We start from the raw sequence: 25138 nt of genomic DNA, 5'->3' as shown, positions 1-25138 counted from the left end.
CTTCCCTGCTCATTCATAACGTGAGACTCGAGGACAGCGGCAACTTCACCTGCCACGTGCTGACCGAGAGGGGGCGAGCTCTGGGTGTCCTGAAACTGAATGTTATCCGTGAGTCACTTCTCTATCACTGCACTTGCTTGTGCCTGAATCAGTCCCAAAAAATAGGTTGTTGTCTCCTATTTTGCCAGATGAAGTTTCTATTAGAAGAAAAAATATAGAAAGTAGAAGAAAAAACTTTAACATGCTTTACCAGACAAACAAGTTACGGTTACAAAATACCTGAATAAAATTTTTTATCTTGGTAATAGATCTTGGTTGATTATGGAAAATGAGTTTTTCATGGATTACTATAGAAACACTGAAATTCTGAAAATCCAAAATACTATCATCAACTTTAATTTTTTAAGCTATATTTGAGGCCTGAAATAATAAAGCCTTAATAAGATTTACAAATATTGTTGTTAATTTCCCATGTAAACCTTCATGAAGCATAAAAGCATAATTAGAAACTAGCTTGATCCAAAAAGTGAGGGCTGAGAATCTGTAACACCTTCAGTATTTAAAGCATGATCCTGCAGCACTTCTCCGGCTCTGAAGGGTCTTACTTGAGTCCAGTTTTAAGTGTCCTGTTGCAGTAGTCAGGTCTGTCAGTCTCACATAAAGAGTTTGTTTTGTGACACAGGGTTGGTGGCAGAGGAGCAGTCATCCGTAACGTCTCCTAAACCCATTTCAGGAAGATCATATTTCACTGCAGTGCCCTTTCTTGTCATGCTGGGAATTGTCATTGTCTGGGTACGTAAGTATGAAAGTAGAGAGTGGTTTTGATACAGGCAGCTGTAGTGTGCTCTCACGAGGCACCAGTTCTGTAGGGGTTTGGGCATTTACTGGGACAATTATTAATTGTATCACTAAATCATGAAATTGATTCTTTTAATGGCCTTAGAATCCAACCATGCGGTATAACTCAAACAACGCACACACACAGGTACTAATACACGAGGATACATTTATTAATACATAGAATATGCATGTAAACCTAACAGATCTTATCGTGAGGGTTATATGAATACAAAAGATATATATTCATTCAGTTACGAAGAGTTACATATATCAAGAGGACATACGTTCAGTATATCATTCATTTAGACCGTTTCATAAATGAACTTGGTTATAACTTCTACATTAGATACTCAAAACAAGTACATAACTCTTAGGAATTAAATTGATATCAACTGGTTGGGACAACAATTGAATTCTCGAGCTGTAATGCAGTGAAGTTGAATACTCATCCAATCTCTGGGGATTCAGATCTCCTGTGGGCACAAAGAAACAGTTGCAGGCTTGTTGCTGTCCAATCAGCGCTCTCTGGCTCGGTGCCAGGCTGTGCTATGCGGCTTGCGACGGTGCGCTGCTGATGCTCTCTGAAGACCGGCTAGTTAGTTTTGGCTGAAACTAGCAAGAGTTTCTGCACAGGAGAAAAGATGACTGTGGGTCCCAACAGGTCAGGAAGAGGACCGGTTCGTTCCTAATGAAGCACTAGTTCTGAATAGTGATTCAGCTGTCCACAGTTCCGACCTGTTCACGAGGCTTGCTGCTGATGCTAACCTCGGGTGGATCCTCTGGTTACTCTCTGGCAACCTCAGCTCTAGACTCTTAGAACAGAGGAAAGTTCTGGCACTCGGACACACTGGCCGTTCCGTGGTTGTCCGGGCTGAGTCTCAGGATGTTCAGGAGGCGCGCTGTGAGAATGTCCTGCCCTTGGGAGCCTTTCTGCTCCTGGGCCGTCCTGCCCTGGAATTGTCTCGCACCCCTGGAATTCTCCTTAGAAATTCTCCTTCTCCAGGCTCTCTGTGTTGCCTGTTTTTACCTGGAGGAACTTCAGCTCGTTCATTGGCTGAAAGTTTCATGGGCATCAGAGACCCACGTGGGTTACTCGGCCCTACCAGTCCCTGATTGGTTGATCAAGGTGAGATATGAGTCACTTACTACTGACACTTAGGAATGCAGTCCAGATGTCCATCTGGCACCCCCTAGACATACCTAGACATAATGGATGACCATTGATCATGATAGCCAGGCTTAGCTAAGTGAATCCCCATTTGGGAGCTGTCCCTTTTCAAAAGAAAACATCTTTAAATCAGCCTGCCTGAATAGCTTCTCTGTGGCTGCACCACAGAGATGAAGAGAGAGATGGGGCGTCATTTGGGAAAGCACGGCAACACTTAATTCTGTCTTATTAATAAGCCTCACCGCTACACAGCTGTTCAGCCTAGTCATTAGGTTCTGGACTTGTAATGAAAGGCTGTAAGTTCAGTTTGGTTAAGTCAAGACCAGCCATTCAATCAGAGGCCCTGTTGCTTACCCGCTGTATCACTGATCTCTTCTCACTTCTTACACAGTGGTGGGTTTGCAACTCATCCCTCATACTCTACCCTTCTACCCTGTCTACTCTTTCTCTTTCCCAAGCTCCTGCAGCAGTGAAACCAGCTTCCACCAAGCAATTCAGACTTCATCCATCTCTCTCATCACCTTCTAGTTCCTGCTCAGCACTCCCCTGCTTGCATTGTACATTGTAAGAAAATTTCCAAACAAGCCAAGACTGTTTGGCCCATCTAGCATGTTTGTTTTGTTGTAAATAATTGATGAAAAAATGTCATTCAGACTTCTTTGATCGCTCTCACCTTTGTCTCATACCTACAGTATCAAGCTATCAGCTCAAATAGCCCACACCTGCCACATGCTTCTGAGTACTTGCCTGATCCAAAGCACCTTATTCCATCTACTCCTGTCTTTCTGATTGACAACTGCGATAATCTGAAGTTACAGCTCTTGAGTCATGCATTTACTGGCATTTTGTTCCCCACAAAGCCCACAGAAGTGCCTGAATATTATAACTGGGCAGGCAGAATATCATGCTGGCCTATGGAACAGTGATATTAATGATGAAGCATAAAAAACCTTTGAACAGCGACCCTTGTTTCGCATGCAGACATTGTACCCTATGAAAGTTTCTTCATCAAAATGTCCGTAACGCTTCTTTTCTTTCTTTCCTTGCCTTTTGTATTGAACACAAAGATGATTTGGAGAAGAAGAATTCCAGGCAGCGATTCAACTTCAGAGCTCCAGAATAGTGAAGAAGATGCCTGTGAACTGACAGGGAGCTGAAGAACAGATGTCTATGCACACAAAACCTGACACTTGAAACTGGAGAACATAATCAATAATGGTCAGCGTGCTTATTGGGGGAGTGTTAAAGCTGATTTGTAATGGATTGCTGGTGCTGTTAAGTGGAGTGGATGGTGCTTGATCATTGCTTTACCACCCTGTATCTGTAAGTGGCAAAAAGTGATACTTAACTTGGTCACCACTATGTTTGTTATCTGATTTCAAAGGGATAAGGAGTTCCCCGTTGCTGTTGCATTCACCACCACAATAGACAAATGCTAAACAGCAGCCATTTTAAAGGATTCCAACACTCTTTTAAAGTCATGGGGAAGTGAATTCTAAGCAAAATATCTTTGTGGAATTGAGGATTGCACTTTGTACTGTAAAGCTTTGCTGAACAGAAAGAAGAAACAAAGTCCTCCTTACTGGTAGCATCATTGTCACAATCTAGGCATTCCTTAAACATACTATACCTCATAGCTATATTTCATTCTGTGCTTTAAATTTGCTATTAACTAATTTTAAATAGCAGTTATTGATATTTTAATATTCTTATAATACAAGTAACAGTTGCTTAAGCATTCAGTTTTTTTCTCTTTTGCTTGGACTTTCAAGTATACCAGAGCACCAAAGTAAGCATTTAGATATTTTCAATTATTTACTCAGGGTGTTACGTCTGCCCCACTGTGAAATAGTAGGGCATGTTACAGGGAACCAACCAGCTGTGAATTGACATGGGGTCTGTTCAGTTTCTCCTTGGAGATCTGGCATTCCAGTTCTTCATCTGGTGCTTTCCAGCAGAGGTCTCTTGATCCTGTTTTCCTATTCAACCTTGGAACCCCTGGTTTAAATATCCCTGAGCTCCTGCCGTTGTGTGACTTCATATTACAGCCAGGTGGTCCACATACACTGTCTCCTCAATAATCAGTACAATCAGTATCAGACAAAGTTGTGGCCTGCAGTCACTACAGCTGCGCACGTCCCACCTCTTCACAGCAAGGTGGACACAACAGTAGCTGTAACCAAACCCGCTGCTTCACAGTGGTGTACAGAGCAGTGGTAATAGAGCAATCATGTTTGTGTGTGCAAGGGATGGGGGGTAGGATTTAGGAAGCACTGGTCTCCAGGTCCAATTCAGTCACTGGACTGGAATTGTAGGAAAAGGACACCAGTGGAAAACTTTGTAAAAGGTCATTTTTTAAGCTGAGAACAGGAGGCACTTTACCTAAAGGTTTGGAACAACCTTACACAGCTATGCTGTTGAAAGTCTCAGGAAACATCTGGATGAGGTCCATAGATTATTATCTACCAACTAACAAATGGCCTCCTCTTGATTGACAGAAAGCAGTTTGGCTCTGTACTGTAGGTGTCGCTGGAGGACTTTTTTTTGTTATTAATGTCTGTTTAACTTGTCAGCAAGATCCTGTGGAGGTGGAGCACTGAAATCCGGAGACCTTTCCCAGGATGAGAGCAATGAAACAACTAACTGGGAAGGTTTCTTTGTTTCACAGAGATCTGACCTCAAACATTAAAATAATGTAATGTACTTGTTACCTTAAATGCTGAACACACTCTTTTGGTGCTCAGATACAGTGTTGACATCTTTGAGCTGTGATCCAGTGATTAGTGTTCATTCACGAGGATGTTGAGCAATATGTTGAGCTGCCAGGCCACAGCTCATATTGCAGGGATTTGTACTTTAAAGTAATAGGATTTTTTGCAGAATATAGTTCTCTTCATAGATATAATGTCCCGTCTCAGTGAATTTTGTGAACTCACATGTTTATAATAACTAAGTAATTCTCTGCATTTATAAAATTATTTGTATCCCAAAGTGCTTTACATATCAGAGAGGATTCACTTCATCCACTACAGAAGTACTACACCCACCTGGGCATTGTGCAACTGCCATTATGGAACAGTAACACTAGTACACCAGAGTTAACACTCCTTTTAAAAAAATGCCATGGGATTTTTACTACACAATGATCAATTGTCTCTAGTTCTGGTAGTTCTGTACTCAATAGGACCATGTCACACTGAGGACCTGTTGTGTCTTCTCCTTCCTGAACTTCATTGGCTTCCAAAGTAGTGCCTACAGTATCTTCAAGACAGTAAATGGGTTACATTACCTGTTTATGGTTACTATTCCAGAGCTGATGAAATAAGGAAAAGTCTCTCCCTAATATTACAAGATAGAGTATACAGTCAACTACTCCAGCTGTTGCACAATATTTTCCTTGAGAAGTGTGGAATACCACCCCAGTGGTGGGGATATGCTTAGATTCATTTGCTCTCACTCCAAACTCCAAAAGTCCTTAAACCCAAAAATAATGGTCCCGACGTTTCACTCTTGTTAATTAGAGAGCACTGTGACTCCTTACATATCTCATCGGTCATTTTGGTAGGGTTTAGGCTGAAATCAAGGACTAGCAAGATGTTACTGGAGACAAACCTAGTCTCTAGTACACAACCTCTGATGATCTTGCAATGTATGGTCAAAACTAAATATTAACTCAAACCGAACACCAGTTTCCTTTGTTTTATAAGTGAAATGAATATGGCTACATTGGTGTTAAACTCACATTTTCTAATAAACACCTTGTTTTCTTTTCTCACTGCCAAAATGGTTTCTACCGCAACCTGTGGGACCCAAACCATGGCATAGCAACAGGGGCTGGCTTAGTGGTGCCTATTCCAGGGCTGGTTCAATATGTTAAAAGATACTATTATTATGTGGAGGTAGTGTTGTACATAGAAGAATTAATGGTATTTTATTTTTGTTAATAATATGTTAATTGTTAAATTATGTATTGCAGAAAGGTGTGTATCAGAATTATGATCATTATTTTGTATAATTCCTTTTTGCTTTGTAGTGGAATCTTCTAGGGGGAGGAGTTTTACCTAGAAAAGGAAATCCTCAAGATAGAAGAAAGAAGGTAGTAGGAAGCTTGCAGTATTGCTGAGTAGGAGCTGGCTATAGCAATCTGTTTCTTAAAAGCAATGAATGTATACTGTATATTCTTGTTGTGTTTTTTGTCCCTTTGGTTAGTTTGTATATTGCACTGTTTTTTTTTGGGGGGGGGGTTATGGAGTTTAGGGAACACAGTTCCTCACAATAAACACCTTTGCACTTCTATGAAATTGTGGCTGTGCCATCATTATTGCTGTATTCCATCTGCACTTCTAAACTACTGAAGGACGAGACTGACAGTTGTGTTTCCCATACACCATATTTACTACATACAGTAAGTTTGAAAATGACTGTCAGAAGAGAAGAGTGCCTCCTACCAAGCAGATATCGTGCAGCAGATATCTTTAGAGATCTCTCCTCCCAGTACTGACCCAGTCCAGCCTTACCTTCTGCAGACTGACCAAATCATGTTGAATCGTGGTAACAGTTTTTCAACAATTTGAAAGGCAGGCAAGTGTTACTGAGAATTGCCACTGCTTGAAAGCTTGATAGCATCATACATGCAAAGAAAGTGCACCTTCTGCTTAGTTCATGTGCACTATATAGAATGAAGAGATTTAATTGACTTACTGTGAATGAATAACAGGTGAAGGAGGTGGTGCAGAGTGTGGCTGACATGGAGGTCTTTGTAGTGATGATGGTTTAATCAGATATGAAGGAATTGCAAGTTTTATCTTCCTCTGCTTCTTAATAGAGAAAAAGGAAGAGGCATTGAGACTCAACAAAGTGCACAATGGTGGTCGTAAAGGTTGACATCCCTCACAACTACTGACTGGCTATCAACTCCAGATTTCATCCCTTTAGAAATGTATAAACATAGTTTTTCCTGAGTGACAGAAAGAGTTCCCTATTCTATCTGAAGTAGTATTAGGTGCTTGTAGGTGTTTTAATAGCATAGTACATAACATAACATCTCACACCTTTTCTAGGTCACTGAGGAAGAGACATACAGAAGATTTAAGATATGAGCTATTTCAGAGCTTTAAGAGTTTTTACTTGAACCAGCTGAGTGCTTATAGGAAATCATTTTTTTACTGATTTCAGGATGGTATGAAAAACGTACAGTTTGATATCACAGATTTGTGCTTTGATCTTTCAGTGTTTAGGACAAAGTTGATTAATGGACTTATGGGCATATGAAAATTGCTATATTTACAGCAGGTAAGAGAGTGACAATTAAAATGTTATTTATTAATAACATAACAAATGCCTTGTACTTGCAGATGATGTGTAATATGTGTAAAAGTTAAATAGATATGGATACTGTATTTTCTTGCACTGTTTTGGCAGGCCTCTTCTGTAATAATAAAAGCATTAGCTGGACTAGATTTATATGTTATTATTTAAGAAACACTCATCAGTAAAAACACTGTAATAAACTGTACTCATGTATGGAAATGCTTCTGTTGCTGATGTAGCGGTGAGGCTTATTAATAAGGCAGAATTAAGTGTTTCTGAGCTTTCCCAAATTAGGCCTAATTTCTCTGTTCATCTCTGTGGTGCAGCCACAGAGAAAGAATTCATGCAAGCTGATTTAAGATGTTTTCTTGTGATAAGAAACCAGCTCCCAAAGGGGGATGCACTTAGCTAAGCCTGGCTATCATGATCAATGGTCATCCATTGGCGCCTATCTGTCTAGGGAGTGCGAGTTGGACATCTGGATTGCATTCCTAAGTGTCAGGAGTAAGTGACTCATATCTCACCTTGATCAACCAATCAGGGACTGGTAGGGCCGAGTAACCCACGTGGGACTCTGATGCCCATGGAACTTTCAGCCAATCAATGAGCTGAAGTTCCTCCAGGTAAAAATAGGCAACACAGAGATTCAGACAAGATTCAGAAGGGATTCTGGAGAGGATTCTGTGGACTGTTCTAAAGGGAATTCAAAGGAGAATTCCAGGGCAGGACGGCCCAGGAGCAGAAGGCTCCCAAGGGCAGGACATCCTCGCAGCGCGCCTCCTGACCATCCTGAGACTCAGCCCGGACAACCATGGAACGGCCAGTGTGTCCGAGTGCCAGAACTTTCCTTTGTTCTAAGAGTCTAGAGTGGAGGTTGCCAGAGAGTAACCAGCAGCAGGCCTCGTGAACAGGTCGGAACTGTGGACAGCTGAATCACTATTCAGAACTAGCTCTTCATTAGGAACGAACCGGTCCTCTTCCTGACTTGCTGGGACCCACAGTCATCTTTTCTCCTGTGCACAAACTTTGCTAGTTAAAGCCAACACTAACTAGCCGGTCAGTGAGCATCAGCAGTGCACCGTCGCAAGCCGCACAGCACAGCCTGGCACCGAGCCAGAGAGTGCGGATTGGACAGCAACAGCCTGCAACTGTTTCTTTGTGCCCGCAGGAGATCTGAATCCCCAAAGATTGGATGAGTATTCAACTTCAATGCATTACAGCTCAAGAATTCAATTGTTATCCCAACCAGTTGATATCAATTTAATTCCTAAGAGTTATGTACTTGTTTCGAGTATCTAATTCAGAAGTTATAACCAAGTTCATTTATGAAACGGTCTTAATGAATGATATACTGAACGTATGTCCTCTTGATATATGTAACACTTCGTAACTGATTGAATATATATCTTTTGTATTCTGATAACCCTCTCGATAAGATCTGTTAGTTTAAGGCATATTCTATGTATTAATAAATGTATCCTCGTGTATTAGTACCTGTGTGTGTGCGTTGTTTGAGTTATGTCGCATGGTTGGACTCTAAAGCCATCAAAAGAATCAACTTTGTGATTTACTGCTACAATTAATAATTGTCTCAGTAAATGCCCAAACCCTACAGAACTGGTGCCTTCAGAGAGCCACTACATTACATTTTGGCTATGGCAACGTTACATATTTGGCGTCCCTGAACGGCTATGAATCACTACACTGATGATGGTCAAGAAACTGGTGTATTCTAAAAACTGGTAATTTAAAATGTAATTGCAAGACAAAGATTTCCTGTCATCTATGGGCATTGTAGATGTGGGCACAGATAGCCATCCGTTTGGGCAGCTGAAGTGACGCTGTTTCTCAGCCTGTGCGATAGTGCAGTGTCTTTATGCAAAAATGCTGTTGCCATGAAAGAGTGTGAAGAAACATTTCCTGTCTACTCTGGTAAAACATTGAAATACACTTCCTTGTAAACTATCCGGTTTCCTCAGGAAAAAAGAAAATGGTGGTTACTAGCAAAAAATCCATTGGTGATTTATTTTTTAAGGAAAAATGAAAAGTCTTGGGAACAAAGTGCTTACTTTCAAATTTGAAGACATCTAAACAGAAGGGTCTGCTGCCATGTTGGGAGAATGTCGGTCTACAGATGAGAGGAGGTCATTTTGATAAATGTGCTCAAAAGTTATGGAAAAGGTTGGAAAGCTTGCTTTCATTTTCTGTTCAGGTGCAAATGCAAATAAAAAGTATCACATGCAGACAGGCAAGTTTGAAGATGTAACATATTGAAAAGTATTATAAGTTTGTGGACTCCTCATACTATATGTTGCCATTCAGACAATGTGCTGAAGTTGTGGAAAAGACCAATATTATATAATGATATATTTATATATTTTAGAAAAGTATACCATTTAGGTCAAAAGGTGTAATGTTCAAATTATACAAAAGTGCTCATTCAAAAGTACTGTACAGATTTGGTTCCTGTTTGTCAAAAAGGGAATTGCTGTAGTACTGTAGTATGTAGTATGTAGTATGGCCTCAAAGTAATGTCTTACAAAGATAGGTTATAGGAACCTCTTGGTTTTGAATAGTGGAGATTACAAAGTGCTATACTGTAGTCCTGGAAGGTATTGTCAAAACGGACTACAGTATAGTGAAACAAGTACTAAGTATTTGTTTATACTAAACATTGTAGGAATCTGGAACAAACCTCCCAGCTACAATTTTGAACCAGGTTCTCTGGGTTTTGTTAAGAAATTGAAGCGCACGTTCCTTGGACCAATAAACTACTCGAGGAAAGGTTTGCATTGCCCAGTTTCTGGACTATCATTATAATTGTGTCTTTCTTTTTATTAACAGAAAGGTTGTTGGTTTTCATTTGGACTTGCAGCCATGGATCCAAACATTGAGGCCTAATTGAGCCATGGTAGGATGCTCACAGCTCTTTTCTTAATTACCCAAAACAACAAGAGACACTTGTAAGCCTGTGGTCCCAGTACTTGTGCTACTTCACCTTAAAGACGTTTAATTTATTTATTCACCCAAGAGGGCAGAGTTGCATTGACCTTAAAAAAGACTTAAGAGTTGTAATTATTCTCTTTCGTTTCCTGATAAATTATAATTCGAGTTCACAATAGAAATACTATTAGCTTTCCTTATCAAAATCCCTTTTAGAATTCCCCCAATTATTTTGGAGGGCAAGGCTCAGTAGCTTCAGAGCAATAATTTGCTGTATTGAAAATGTATTTGGAAAGTAAAGAAAGAGAAAATAGTTTTAATTAGTCAACACAAAGTTTGGCCATGAATCACACTCAAGACATTTTTGAGCTGGATTGGAAAGGAACAAGAAGTCCAGAAAAGTGGACTGAACAGGTCTTTTCAGCTCAGTGTGTTTGACACTGTACAACTGCGTCAGATTTGATAATATCAAACCCGGCTCCTTGCTAGCATGGATCCCTTATCCCACATGCTTTGTACAGGTGCTGCCCCTTTTCTGCCATGACCCTGTGTCTGAAGTTGGGAGAACTATGAGAACAAAAGACCAACACACTGATGATGGAAAAAATATATCTGTATTGAGTGTTGTAAATGACCCAGAGATTGATTGAGTGGCCTCCTCCCATGTGTGATTCTTAAAAAACCTTATACTGGAAAAATAGGTCACATGTGGGAGTCGATTAACATTTATGAAAATCATTTTGTCCACAGCTAATATAATAAATTGAAGGGATTTACATTTTAATCCGGAAAACAGTGTTTCTTAGGATTCAAATAGGAAAATAGAGTCTTAATAACTATACAGCAAAATTGGCCAATACAATCTACACATACACATACAATGTGTGTCAGTCCAAAAGGATCTTTTTTAAAGAGATTCTTCATTTCAAATGAAAGAAAAGGGAATGTTTTATGTTAACTAACATTTAGACATTCTTCTTGATTACATTTATACTAATCCTGCTTCTCCTTCATGGTTTAAAGATGCTTTAATTAAAATTAAAAATATAAAAACAAAATATGTGAGCATTAACATTAGAACGTTAACATTAAAAACACTCCAAATGTAATATCACACATCCTTCATAAAAAAAACTAAACAATGGCACACTTTAAGACCCATTGGACAAAATTTTCCATTTTGACCAAAACATATTTTTTCATAAAATTAAATGTCACATTTTATGAAATTATGACTGACAGACTATAAAAAATATTTAGATTTTTATAGAATCTGCAAAACATGCTGTAAAACAAGCAAATGTGTTTTTTCATTTGCATTTTTCATTCTTTGATGTTTTAGACGCTTCTTCCTTAATTGTCTTCTTACAGAATTCTTATGTAGAATTACACAACTTCGGTAAGATGGTTTCCTTTGTCTGAGGTTTTTATTGGAAAAAACTCAAGAACCACAAGGGAAAAAATATATACTATATGTAATGATTTATCAATTTCTAGCAATTGTGAAACTGTACCTCATGCAGGAGATGCAATAGTGCTGTGTAATTGCTGCAAATGTTCCACACTCATACAGTAAAACACTCCACAGGCTGAATATGGTTACGTAATTAGAGATAATTAATTTTGTGTTTCTAATACAAAACTATCTCCTGTTTTGGCTCCATCAAGAGTCAAAGAACTGAAAACAGAGATAATTCTGTAATATGAATGACACTGCAAGTCAGTGTTACCTCAAAGATTCCTGACTTTCCAAATGTGTAAATCACCTGATAATGAGTTTTATTCACAATGTGGAAAAAGCACACAATAGTATACAATCACAAATTTCCCAAAATAACAATTATACATTAGTAATCATCACATCACTTTTATTAACAATTTATCCTATTCAGGGTCACAGTGACCATGGATGGCATGCCAGTCCAACATAGGGCACAAACTCACACCAGGGCCAGTTTTCCCAGAAGCCAGTTATCCTACCAGTATGTCTTTGGACAAACATGCGGAGAATATACAAACTCCATGCAGATCGCATCTTAGGAATTTAACTCATTGTGAGGCAGCAATGCTAACAACGGCACCACAGTGCCACCCAAAAGCTTCTATGTAAAATTGAATTTTAAGAAATTATTTGAAAGCATTATAGCACTTAAAAGATATATTCTTGCGCTTTATTTAATATCCAAGCTGCTGAGTTCTTAACATACAGTTCTGCAACTTGTTAAGAAAATTTAGATACACCAACAAACACTGTACAGTATTTCAATATTCAAGCATGGTAAAGACATGGAATGCATCAGCCATATCACCCTACAACTCACAGCTGGTAACCCACTGAAGCTAAGCAGGTGTGAGCCTGGTCAGTACCTGGATGGGAGACCTCCTGGGAAATACTAAGGTTGCTGCTGGAAGAGGTGTTAGTGGGGCCAGCAGGGGGTGCTCACCCTGCGGTCCATGTGGGTCCTATTGCCCCAGTATAGTGACGGGGACACTATACTGTAAACAGGCGCCGTCCTTCGGATGAGACGTAAAACCGAGGTCCTGACTCTCTGTGGTCATTAAAAATCCCAGGGCGTTTCTCGAAAAGCGTAGGGGTGTAGCCCCGGCGTCCTGGGCAAATTTCCCATTGGCCTTTACCAATCATGGCCTCCTAATAATCCCCATCTATGAATTGGCTGCATTACTCTGCTCTCCTCCCCACTGATAGCTGATGTGTGGTGAACGTTCTGGCACACTATGGCTGCCGTCGCATCATCCAGGTGGATGCTGCACATTGGTGGTGGTGGAGAGGGGAGTCCCCATTACCTGTAAAGCGCTTTGAGTGTAGTGTCCAGAAAAGCGCTATATAAGTGTAAGCAATTATTATTATTATTAATTAGCTTTTCTGCATCAGACTAGGAGAAATTGGAAGAATATCTGCAAAGATAAAAACAAAGAAACAAAGACACCTTCGCAAGTTGAGAACATGAGCTTTCAGGGATTTCAATAAAAAATAACAGATTCCTGATGTGAGTCCATGGACTGATTTCAAGACCTTCAGTAGTCAAACTCAGTTTGTTACAATAGAAGAGTTGGTAAGGAGAGCCAATCAACATACAGGAACTTCAGACTTTACAGTGTGCAGATGTTAAAAAATGTCTTGCAGTCCAAACCCTGATTACAAAGTCAAGAATCCTTTCTTACATCTTATTTGCAAATAAGTACACTCTAACAACATTTAAGGCCAGAGGGAACAACTCTAGATCTTTGTGATTCTTGATGATATGCATGACAATGGGACAGAAAACTACCAAATGTAAAAAGCAAGGTAATTAACAGGAACGTGGTGAGTTTCATTTTAATTATTATTTTAGAACTGCTAAAAAGAGACTGCAGGAAACTGAGTGGTGAGATACATTTAGAAGTGAATATAGTATTCTCAGAAAAGGAATAGAAAAATAAAAATCCAACACCTGATGTATTCAAAGTTAGATTGAAAAACTCAGAAAAGCAATTGCATTCGGCTGCATACTCTGAGCGGTGTGGAAAAATGTAGTATTTATTTTTCTTTTTGCCTACTGGCTCCCACCAAAACAAAAACATAATGCATAACAATATGAGTGTATGCTACTTATAGCAAGTAAATTAACAGATTGTTAAATGTCCCTTGATCTCTGTTCACTTTTACGTCAATGAGACTACATGCAGTGAAGTTAGCTGGTGTGCCAAGGTGGAGTGACATGTAACTGAAACTTCACTAGTTTCTTACAGAAACAAGCAATTTATCACAAGACTGCAGCTGTAATGGGTAATGGAGTTCTTAAGCAACACTCATAAAAATGAAAAAATCTGAAGAAAATTGTTGGAAAACGAATTCGAATAGACCTGATATTGTGAAAGTTTATGTAAGGATTAGGTTGATGAGTAGATACCAGAGCATCCAGATCAAGACATGGCTGAATGATCCAGAATATCTAGATAAAAGGTGAGTAGGCTTTGACCCACACCTGCTTGACCAACATCTAGGACTGTGTTTACTTTCTGGTTCTCTAGCTGGCTACAGCCCCATGCCGCCTTAGTGATCAGCATACTGTAGCTGCCTGCACACTGCAGGTTTTCATGTCTTATTTGTCCTTCAACCAGCATGTGGGTTCACTAAATGCCTCATAAATCTGCTTCTCGCTTCACCTTAGCAGTGGTGCCATTCCTGTGGGCTCATTCTGATAAGACAACATTCCAGAAGACATGCTTTTCATGTAACAACAGCATACTTGTGAGATGGGAAAGAGACTATGAGGGTCCTGTTAGCTATTAAACATGAACCCCACAGAACATTTATGGGATGAGCTTGGATAATAATTGGCTAGGGCTCAGAGACCAGTGAACAGGCACATCCTTATCATCATTCTAACATCTCAGTAATATCACCAGACTATGTCCTATGTCATCTCTGTAGCTGGAAAGCTGGTCAGCACATTCGTCTTTATCAGAATTGATTACTATAATGTCATACTTGCTGGACTGTCTAAATCCATACTGAGCAAACTTCAGCATGCCTACAATTTGGCAGCCAGAATCATGACCAGGTTGTCTACAAGTGGTCACGTGATTCCTGTCCCGGAGTCCTTGCATTGGCTTCCTATCAGGTTTTATGTCAACTTCAAAATCCTTATCCTCACCTATAGGGGTCTTCATGGCTTGGCACCTCAATACCTGTCTGACTTATTATCTTATCCATAACCTCACAACCATTCAACTGACCCTGGTCTCCTGATCATCTGCCAAACTTGTTTACATAAAGTAGGTGACAGGGCCTTCTCTTGTAATGCCCAAAGGAATTCTATCCCTATAGGTATCAGAGAGTCACCTTCCCTGAGCACTTTCAAATCCTGACTCAGAACTTCTTTCAGAAGTGCTTTTACTTATTCAGTTCTGTGTCTGCCCCTTGTATCCCAAGTTTTTAATTGTGCTAATTTAAGAAGACTGAGACAGAATCCCACAAGACAACACCTGGAAACTTGTGCAAAGCATGCATCATATGCATCACATGTATAGCTTATCAGAATCAGAATCATCTTTATTCACCAAGTACCTTTCATTTACTGCACAAGGAATTTTCTCTGGAGTACTTGGTGCTACAAAATCATTCTACATATACAATTCACAAAGAACACTGGTAGATTTAATTAAAACAGTGCACATATAACTAGGAATTATGGAAGAAAGTTGTTCACATACCAGGTGGTTCTGTTTTTTTTATACCAGTAGTGTCTTCCGAGGGATGTTTATGAAATAAGTGGTAACCTGGCTAGAAGGGGTCTTCAACAATATTTCCTGCTCTTTTCCTTGCTCTAGAAGTGTACAAATAATCAGCAAAAGGCAGATGACAGCCAATAACACCTCTCTGCAGAGCAAAACGTTGTGTTGCCAAATCAAACAGTTATAAAAGCAGTCAGAATGCTCTCAATAATGTCAGTGTACCTGTTTCAGAAAATAGTTTGTCATTTTCCCAATAATACATTTGCGAATTTGTATTAATTGCAAGTGAAATATTTATTCAATGAGGCATGGTAGTGCAGGGGTTAGCATTGGCTTCCTGGGTTTGATTCCACATCTGAGGTGCTATGTGGGTGGAGTCTGTACAGTATATAGTCCCCTTGTTCACATGGGTTTCCTTGGGGTGCTCTGATTTCCTCCACAGTCCAAAATCAAGCTGGCCCTTGTGTAAGTGTCCTGTGCTTGTCTGTTGCTTGCCAGGATAGGCTCAGGCTCCCCCAATAACCTGAATTGTTAGAAAATGCATAGATGGATGTTTCTTTTGTCTTTTCAGTATAAAAATCTCCAAAATATAGATAACCTCTTTCAGGAAAGCAGCAGCCAAGATGAGCCAGTGTTTCTTCCCAAGTGAAGGTTAATCAGTTCTGGGGTCAGTGCTTTCAATGTTTTGGTAGTGTACAGTAGCTGGAATCTAGATGGTTGGACACACTTTGTAATAGAGAGTATCTTTCTTTTACTTAACAGTGTGTTTCTTTCCTTTTATAGAAGGTACCAACTAGTGCAAATGTTAAACTTCAAATGAGGGGCTCTCCATTTAGAAATTAATGAACTATAAAAGCAAATCATTAAGATTAACCTAGGTAGACCTTACCACTATAAGTGATTCACTGCATATTTCCAATAAATTGCAGTTAAATTAAATTCTCGTATTACTTCTTATATCATTGTTTCTTAAAGTGTTAATAGATGATTATACTATTAACATTTCATTTCTCATTAACTGTAATTTGCACCCCTTTTACTAATGTTACCTCATATTTTATACAGATTTCATACACCTTTTTCAACAAAAGCTCATCTGGTGTTTCATAGTCAATTATTGGGTGCAGCAAAAGGTTTTCCAGTTAAAACTCAGTTAACTTTTCGGTCTTTTCAAACTATCGAAAAAGTAATAATGATTTTGTTTAGCAGGGTCTTGTGATTTAGTTTCTTCCAAATATTAAAATGTCTTTAAGTGTTTAATATTTAAATGTTTTGTACCAAAATGTGGAGTGTGAACCCCTTTAGTTTATTTTTAAACAGGTCTTTTCACAGTAATTTCCACAGCCTAACTCTACCTTGTTTCATTAAACTAATTGCTTTGAGGTGATGAAAAAAAGTTCCATCTAAAAAACGTCTGGTTGAATGACTAATTTAGTTGATTGATTAATTAGTCTGTTGTACAACTGATTGTAATAGCCACTGTTCCATTCTTCAGTCTTTGGTTCCAATCTTTGGTTTCATTATCTTGTGTTTTACAATGATTGTTAAACATAACTTGAGGTGGAACAAATTATCCCACTTTAAATACCAATTTTTGGGGGGAGGTGCATGGCACACCCATCATGATAAGCTACATTCGAATGTTGTCGAGACAACAGCATTGCACAAACCTTTCTTTTGCAATGTGTCATGCTCAGAAATCCAGAGACCCACAGATTCTACTGTTGTGAAAATGTAGGTGAGGAAATGCAGACTCTTTCTCTTTCCTGTGCTGAAGAGCTTTTTCGCTGGTGCATTTGCAGTCTCATAGGCAGTCTCAGAGACAGTTTCACAGGCAGGCAGTAACAGGTGGCTCACACTCGGCACTCCACACTCAGGTAAGACTCACCTGTTCCAGCAGTTCCCTACCCAGGCATGTTGGTCATCTGTGTTACTCTTCATTTCTTGTGCAGAGACAGGCTTCTTTATAAATAGGTTGTATTACAAAAAACCTAAATCAAATATGGGACTTTTCTGATTCTAAAGATTCTGGAGACAGTTTAGTTAAGCGGCCAAGTGAAGTTACCATGAGCTCAGCTGAAATGTAAAACAGCACATACTGTTGTGCCCTTTTACAGGGACTAAAAATCCTTCCTTTGAGTTCTGGAAGTTGCTCATGGATCAGGGTGATTGCCATCAATTACAATTGCCGAATTGATAAAGGCGGCTCTTTTTTGTGCTATTAATACAATGCAATCTATGATTTTTGATCGCCCATATACTCTGCTTGAATCTGGTTTTGTTGTCTATAAGAAATCCTTGCAACGCACAATGAACCTCTTTTGTTTGTTTCTTTTTGTCACTAAATGTTTGAGGTCTATAGTTTTTTTCTGAAAGCATACACGTTTTTTAACTTTTGTTTTTAATTAGGAGCTAATGCAGCTGTTTTTGTTTGGGTTTTGAGGAGTTTGCTTCTACTAACTTGGAAAAGTGCAATTTAGCGTAAGGGGAGAACAAATTGGCAATTTGGATGGAGCCAAACATTTTAGAGACAAGAAATGTGGTGCAACACTGTAAAGCCAAAGTGCTGTATTTGACAGTCTTGTTTGAGCATTGTGCCAAACTGCTGAACCACAGGATTGCGATGAAACAAGGTAAGGAGTGCTGTGGCAATTTGTATTACAGTAAATTTGTAATACAAAAACAAATTTCCCCTAGGGGACATTAAAGCTTGAATTTAATTCAATTGAATTATAATAATTTGTATTACGGATGTTATAGCAAAGCTGGGAGTTGTTTATACAAAATTGAACGGCACAACATGGATTTGCAACATTTCTCCTGTTAATTCTACCTCCTTTTTTCTCAAAGCTTTCCTCTGTTAGTGAATTCTACTTGCTCAATACCACCCCAGTGCTAGATCAACAAGATACAGGTTTCTTTTCTAAAGATTCAAAGAACTCGCCTACATGCAGTAATCTTTTTCATCTTATGCAGATATTACAATTCCTCCTTTCAAAACCTTTTCCCTTCCATGTGAGATTTCTCCTTTTTTATTTTTGAAACACCCCCACCCTCCTGCCATTCAAATAACACAATGATTTGCAGAACACCAGGACATAGATTCACACTGCAGTACCCCTCCAGCTCCAGTTCCTCCGTATGCCAGATTACACAGCAATTAATTTCTACTTCTTTGGCAGGAAACATATATGGATGTTCAGAGACAATATAAGAATGTGAGAAATGTTAGTGCTTGGCTACAAATCCGACCAGAAGTTCCTTTTTTTAGAATATTGTCTACTCATTCACCATAAAGTTGTACTGTACATTGTAGAGTTAGCCACAGTGACACTTCATTGTAAGAAAACTATTACAAAGGAAATTTTATTACACAAATGGGTTAAGAAATTGAGTCAACATATTTCTTCAATGGATTAAAAAAAAACAATGCTCAAGAGTAAAATCACTTTGCACAGAGTGATTACGGTGATCACAATCTTTAAAAAGCTTACTTAAAACAACCATCTCTTTAATGTGATAATAAGCCATTTTAAACTATCCAATCACCCTCATCTCTAACATTTAACTTTTTAGTTTTGTGGGGACCTGGAGTCAAACCTGGAAGGAAAGGGGAATTATGTGGGACTAGCCCTTGGCCAAATTATTGAAAAACTAAAACAGGAAGCAACAACAGAACAAGGCAGCTAACAGCAGGAAGCTGATGGTCTTCTCTGGGTGTCAAAATTATTTTAGAACAAAAAAAAATGCCCTATACTCACAAGGTGTTTAGAAGCAGTAAACCTCAGACAGGATTTTTGTTCTTTAACTTTTTAATAGCAATATCTATTAAATGCTATTATTAAAGTCCCTGTATTTGCTGCAACCAGGCGCTGAACACTGTCAATGCAAGAGTAGATTCCCTTTTTAGTACCAGTATATTTGTTTGAAGGTTTATTAAGTCTCACACTTAAAGACCTTACTTTGAACTACCTTCCTGTAGCTGGGAGAAAGGTTTTTCTCTATTTGGTAATTGAAGAATCTCATTGAGGGGACTGAAGCCTGTCTCCATTACAACGGAAAATGCACCATTGCCCTGTGACATTAATTCTCCATAATAGACCTCCTTTTAAATCCTCCAGCCTTTACTTTCAAAACTAACCAGTTGCTCACTGGAAATTTGCCAGTAATGTATCACACATAATGATTTTGTAATTTCCTCAAATACTTCAGAAACAGTCAACACACCAGCTTTTTATGAATGACACAACTACTGAATCATCCTGGCCAAATTTCCCAATGGCCCTTACCAATCATGGCCTCCTAATAATCCCCATCTATGAATTGGCTTCATTACTCTCCTCTCCTCCCCACTAATAGCTGATGTGTGGTGAGTGTTCTGGCGCACTATGGCTGCCGTCGCATCATCCAGGTGGATGCTGCACACTGGTGGTGGTGGAAAGGAGTCCCCATTACCTGTAAAGCACTTTGAGTGTAGTGTCCAGAAAAGCGCTATATAAGTGTAAGCAATTATTATTATTATTATTATTATTATTATTATTATTATTATTATTATTATTATTATTATTATTATTATCCTAACCTACCAAAAATATTTCCCCGGTTTATTTAAAACTTAACCACTGTTTTGTTACATTTCTGTACATTGTTATTCCACATTCTGTCTGACCATAAATATTGGGGATAAAATATCTCCACATTCAGTGAAAATAATGGTTTTTAATGTAAGCAATATGCAAAGTCTAAGAAATGGAATAAAGAAGGAATCTACTGTACATTGAATACTTGGCATTCTTGCATTCTGAACACAATAGGAAAAAGCAATGCGCTGACGAAATGATCAATTATTTTGAATGCTGCGAATTATCTCCTTTGAACTGCAGGTATTTATATACAAAGAGCCTTGCAAAAGAATTAAGCCCCTTCAGTGTACCATTTTGTAAAATTACAAATGTGGCATACACATTTTTAAATTAAATACTTTATTTAAAACTGGAATGCTAAAACTGAAGACTTGTAAATGTCAGGACTTTTACTGGGCCACTCAAGCATATTTTCTTATTCTTAAACCACTCTAGCGTACTGTAGCTTCCACCTGAAGTTTTCTCCCAGGTTTTGGTCTGAAGCAGGTTTTCCTCTACTGTTTTCCCAGCACATTACCATTACTCCACCTACAGTATGTTCGCATCAGTCTTGAAAGTTTAGTCCTAGCTGACGAGAAGCAGAACTACAACAGTGTTTTCACAACCATGCATGACATCACTGACACCAAATTTTGTTTTGTCTGGCCATAAGATCTGTTGCCAAATGTTTGCAGTATTTCCTTAATGTTTAATTGCAAATGCCAAGTGGGATTTGTTACCTTTTTAAGTTCCATACAAGCTCTCTTTGTAGAATGACTAGGATATTCTTGACCAATGGACATTTTTTCCCATCTCAGCTGAGGCTGTAACTTTGAAGCTCATTTAAGGTTCTCACAGTGGATTCCCTAACCAATGTTTTCTTTGCCTGGCTGATACTTAGGAGGAACAGCCTAACCTAAGCAGTGTCTCAGTGGAGTAGTCTTTTCTGTTCTAAGATATATTCAGTTTTTTAACTGTTTTATACCTTTCATCAAATCTGTGCATTTCTACAACTTTCTGACTCTCTGAGTTGTTTTCATACTGTAGCTCTTTGATTTTACTACCTGGCCAAAGAACTTTACAGAAAAAGGTGCATTTATTCTGAGATCATGTGATTTCATGTTAAATCACTATCATTATACAGTACCAACAGATAAGATTGACTTATCAAAGTAATTCTGTGCACCTGAATTTTGGTTTAAAATAGCAAAGGAAGGGAATAATTATGACCCGGGTACAACTTACAGCACTGCCTCTTCCACTCCATTCCAAAATAAAATTCAGTAATATATTAAATGCTTTAGAAGAATATCTAACCGTTATTATTTCAATTCTCCACAAATTGATATCCCCAAAAGGCAATGGATAAAATCCAAGTCTCAACATTTAGACTTCAGCCAAATTATATGTGACTGTAAAAGTCTTTCTTCTGATCTAGTTTAATTAAGCTATTTTATCATTTATGTGTCATGAAAGCTCATTTAAAACACGGGGATTTTAACTTATTTCTATTTTTTTTGCTCGTTCAACTTATGGCCCTATTGGTTCACATCTACAATGTATTACAGATTTTCTTCATTTCATATGTTTGGAAGACAATTTGAATATGTGGAGTAGGTTGTATGCAGAACAAATATTTATTTCTGCTACACAGTGTCATGACTGCCATCTTTAACTCAACAGAATGTGAAAACTCTGCAAGAACCTGAATATTTTTAAAAGGCATCGTGTCATGAAAAAATCTCTAGTATCTTAGACCAATATATGCACATTATGAGCATTAGCAATCAAAACCTTCATTAGTGTCTTCTATTTGAACAGCTTTGAATGTTACCAATCCATCTTAAATTGGGTGGGAGAACACAATGTTTGTCATTTGACAAATTTTAATTCACATTGGTATAATTTTTGAAAAAACAGATTACCTCAACTCAAGGCAAACTATACACAAGTAGCCAATATGAAATATTGTAAAATCAGATCCATTACACTTACCAGTCCAGTCTGACTCATTTCAGTTGTTCCTCTCTACACATCCATAAGGCAAAAGGACTGCTTTTGATTTCTCTATTCCAAAATCTAGATTAATCTATTAAGATAAGGTACTAAATTAAAATCCAGTGTCGTATAGTTTTGCAGACGTGTTTGTGCATTAACTAAGTAAAATCATTGAGTTATGAGTAGAACAATGCAAAATGTCTAAGATTACATAAATTAATCATCAGGTTCTCTGATCAAAAGTAATTTAGAGAGACGAAATGGCAAACTGTGCGTCAACAGTTGCTGCAAAATCATTCAGAGAATCTCAGTTTTCTGTATCAGAGGATGGATTTGAAAATGATTAATTAAACTGCTCAGTGTAACATGCAGTGAGTCAGTGAGAGCCAGGACATGAAATGAGAATCTAATGAGAGCAAGACCTGTTATTTAATTACTAGGCAACTTTGTAGTTCTGATGGCCTCCTATATTGTCCTACAGAACTAATTGAATTCTGTCAATGAACAATTAAATTCCTTACAGGAGAGAAAATGTACAAATTTATCCTCAGTGACCATAAATGTAAAGTTTGGTTACCCGCAGACCATCTCTCCTGATCTTAAATTGGTTTCGTGCCTCTTAGTCTCTTACTGGTCCTAAGGGGAGGTGGTGACATTAAAAACAAGAGTACAGATTTTTATTTTGGACAAAAGTTCCAATATATTATTTGCATAATGTAGTGCCATGTTCCAAACATAAAAAAGTCAGGTGGAGGTTAACAGGGTTTTTCCATTTTTTTTGCGAGAATGTTGTTACCACTTCTACTTTACTTTTTTTCATGTGAGGATTCCATTTATGTTAGAAAAAAGATTCTTTGGACATTTTGCAAAGGCCGTTCTGAATTTGACAGTTTTCTTATATGTCGATTTCTGTCTTTCCTGTCCTCAGCAAACTCCCTCAATGGCTGTGTTCCAGACTGCTGGGGTGCCCATTTCACCCACTGTGGCTGCACTCTTTGGAAACAACACCCAAGATCCATCCACAGAGGTTGCACGTGTGGTTCAGATGGTGGTCACCACGCTCATCTTCCTGGTGGGCATTCCTCTCAATGGGCTTGTCGTATGGGTGCTAGGAGTGAGGAGCCTCAGGAGGGGGGGGAAGAGAAGCAGTGGCAGTTTTGGCATGTACGTGGTGAATCTGGCACTGGCTGACCTCCTGCTGGTGTTGCGCACCCCCCTGGCACTGGGCTACCTGGCTGCTAATTATCACTGGCCCTTTGGCTTGCCCACCTGCAGACTAGTGATGGTCCTGCGTGTGCTGGGGCTCTATTCCAATGCCTTCCTACTGTGTGCCATCAGTGTGGAGCGCTGCCTGTGCTTGCTGCACCCCCTGTGGTACCGACTGCAACGCCCGCCCTGGGTCGTCCCACTGGTTTGTGGCATCCTCTGGATGGTCTCCATTCTCCTCAGCCTCCCATACTTCTTCACCAGCATTATCATCCCCTATAATAACCACAGTCAGTGTATGGAGAACACGCCCCAAAACCCCAGCAAGGGTCTTTTCATCACCGAGACACTGCTGGGTTTTCTGTTGCCACTGTTCATCTTTGTCACCTGCAACCTGGCCGTGCTGCTGACCGCTTGGAAGACAGGGGGCACCATGAGCCCCACACCCACCTCCCCACGATACACCAAGCTCTACCGAGTGCTCTTCTTCACCATGCTTGTCTTCCTCACCTGCTGGGTACCTTACTTCACCTTCCGCTTCTTGAAGACACTGTACGGGGATGATACACACCACCCCTTCTACATCTCGTCGACGAAAGGAGTTTTTGTCTCACTGTACCTGGTGTACATAAAAAGTGCCCTGAACCCTGTGCTGTACGTGTTTTTAGGGAAGGGGCTTGGACACACCATCAAGGCCTCGCTGCTGTCTGCCATAGACCGCGTGTTCAATGACGAGACCTCCGACTACAGCCGCAGGAAGTCGCTCCGAGAGCGCAATTCCCTGGTCTAGCCCACGTCGGACCCCATCTCGCCTTATGCAGACTAGCATCTCTCATTTTGCAAATTAGCCAATGCCCGCCCCTCAGTCTCCTATACAACTTGTCTCTTCCTTTGTTTAGAGGGCCATCTGCATGGCCCCTTGAGAACATTCACAGCGATCAAGGACTTTAAAACCAATTTTGAATATATCTGAAATTTGACATGCAATACCTCAGAATAAAAGCCACACCTTTTGTTATTTCTTCCTCACCACAGTGGAATATTTACAGCAGAACTATTGAAGTCTGACAGATTTTTTTTAAAGTTTTGTATATACCTAAAAAATAGCTGTTGAATAGGATCAAAGATTTTTCTTCAAATATTTTACTTATACTCCATTTGCTTTTTCTTTGTAAACTGAATCAAGCTTTAAACTATACTAATGCATTACCTGCTGTAGCTTTAATAATTCATTTTTCATGTTGCTGTCAAACTTCTAAAACGCCTTGAAATAGAGTTGTCAGAGAAACTGATAGCTTATCAAAATAGTTTTAAGCCCAGAAGTATAAAAATGTACTGTATTCATTAAGATATATATTGTTAATATATTACTTTTTCGATCACATTATTTGTCCTCAGTAAAATTCATAAACCAAAAATCAAATCTGAAGAATTCCCTGGAATTGTGCAAATGGTACTACACATTCTCTAGCTTACATATACGTCTGAAAACATGTTTGTTTGCAGGGTAATTCACAACAGAATGAACAAACATGCAGCTTCTACCACTTTAAGATCAAATCCTATAGAGCAAACTGCTAAAATACTCTCTACTGAAATCCTTTTACAGAACTAGTTTCATTTAATGTAAGAAAAACTACCTTAAAGACAATTTATAGAAAACATTTTTCAATTTGCCAGTGTGCACCATTGGTCTTCTAGGATGGATGTGAATGCAATTTTCAGAAATTCCATCTTCCAGACCAGTTTAATTCAGCCTACATTTCTCTGTGCAGGTATGCACTACACCAGGAGAACACATGAAAGGATGGAG

At 39.0% G+C, this 25138-nt stretch overlaps 1 protein-coding gene across 1 annotated transcript; it reads left to right on the top strand.

Annotated features, from left to right (window-relative positions):
• Positions 1 to 17239: 17239 nt before the first annotated feature.
• On the top strand, positions 17240 to 24709 carry LOC148676453 (C3a anaphylatoxin chemotactic receptor). The gene is made up of 2 exons (XM_088608382.1): positions 17240 to 17376; positions 23048 to 24709. Exon 2 carries the CDS (start codon positions 23060 to 23062, stop codon positions 24113 to 24115), a length of 1056 nt encoding a protein of 351 aa, XP_088464508.1. The 5' UTR covers positions 17240 to 17376; positions 23048 to 23059; the 3' UTR covers positions 24116 to 24709.
• The last annotated feature ends 429 nt before the right edge of the window (positions 24710 to 25138 follow it).

The sequence above is a fragment of the Lepisosteus platostomus genome, chromosome 2 (assembly GCF_059453375.1).
Source record: "Lepisosteus platostomus isolate fLepPlt1 chromosome 2, fLepPlt1.hap1, whole genome shotgun sequence".
Lineage (NCBI taxonomy): Eukaryota > Metazoa > Chordata > Actinopteri > Semionotiformes > Lepisosteidae > Lepisosteus > Lepisosteus platostomus.
The sequence above is the reverse complement of the archived record's forward strand: the minus strand, read 5'-3'. Positions and strand labels throughout refer to the sequence as shown.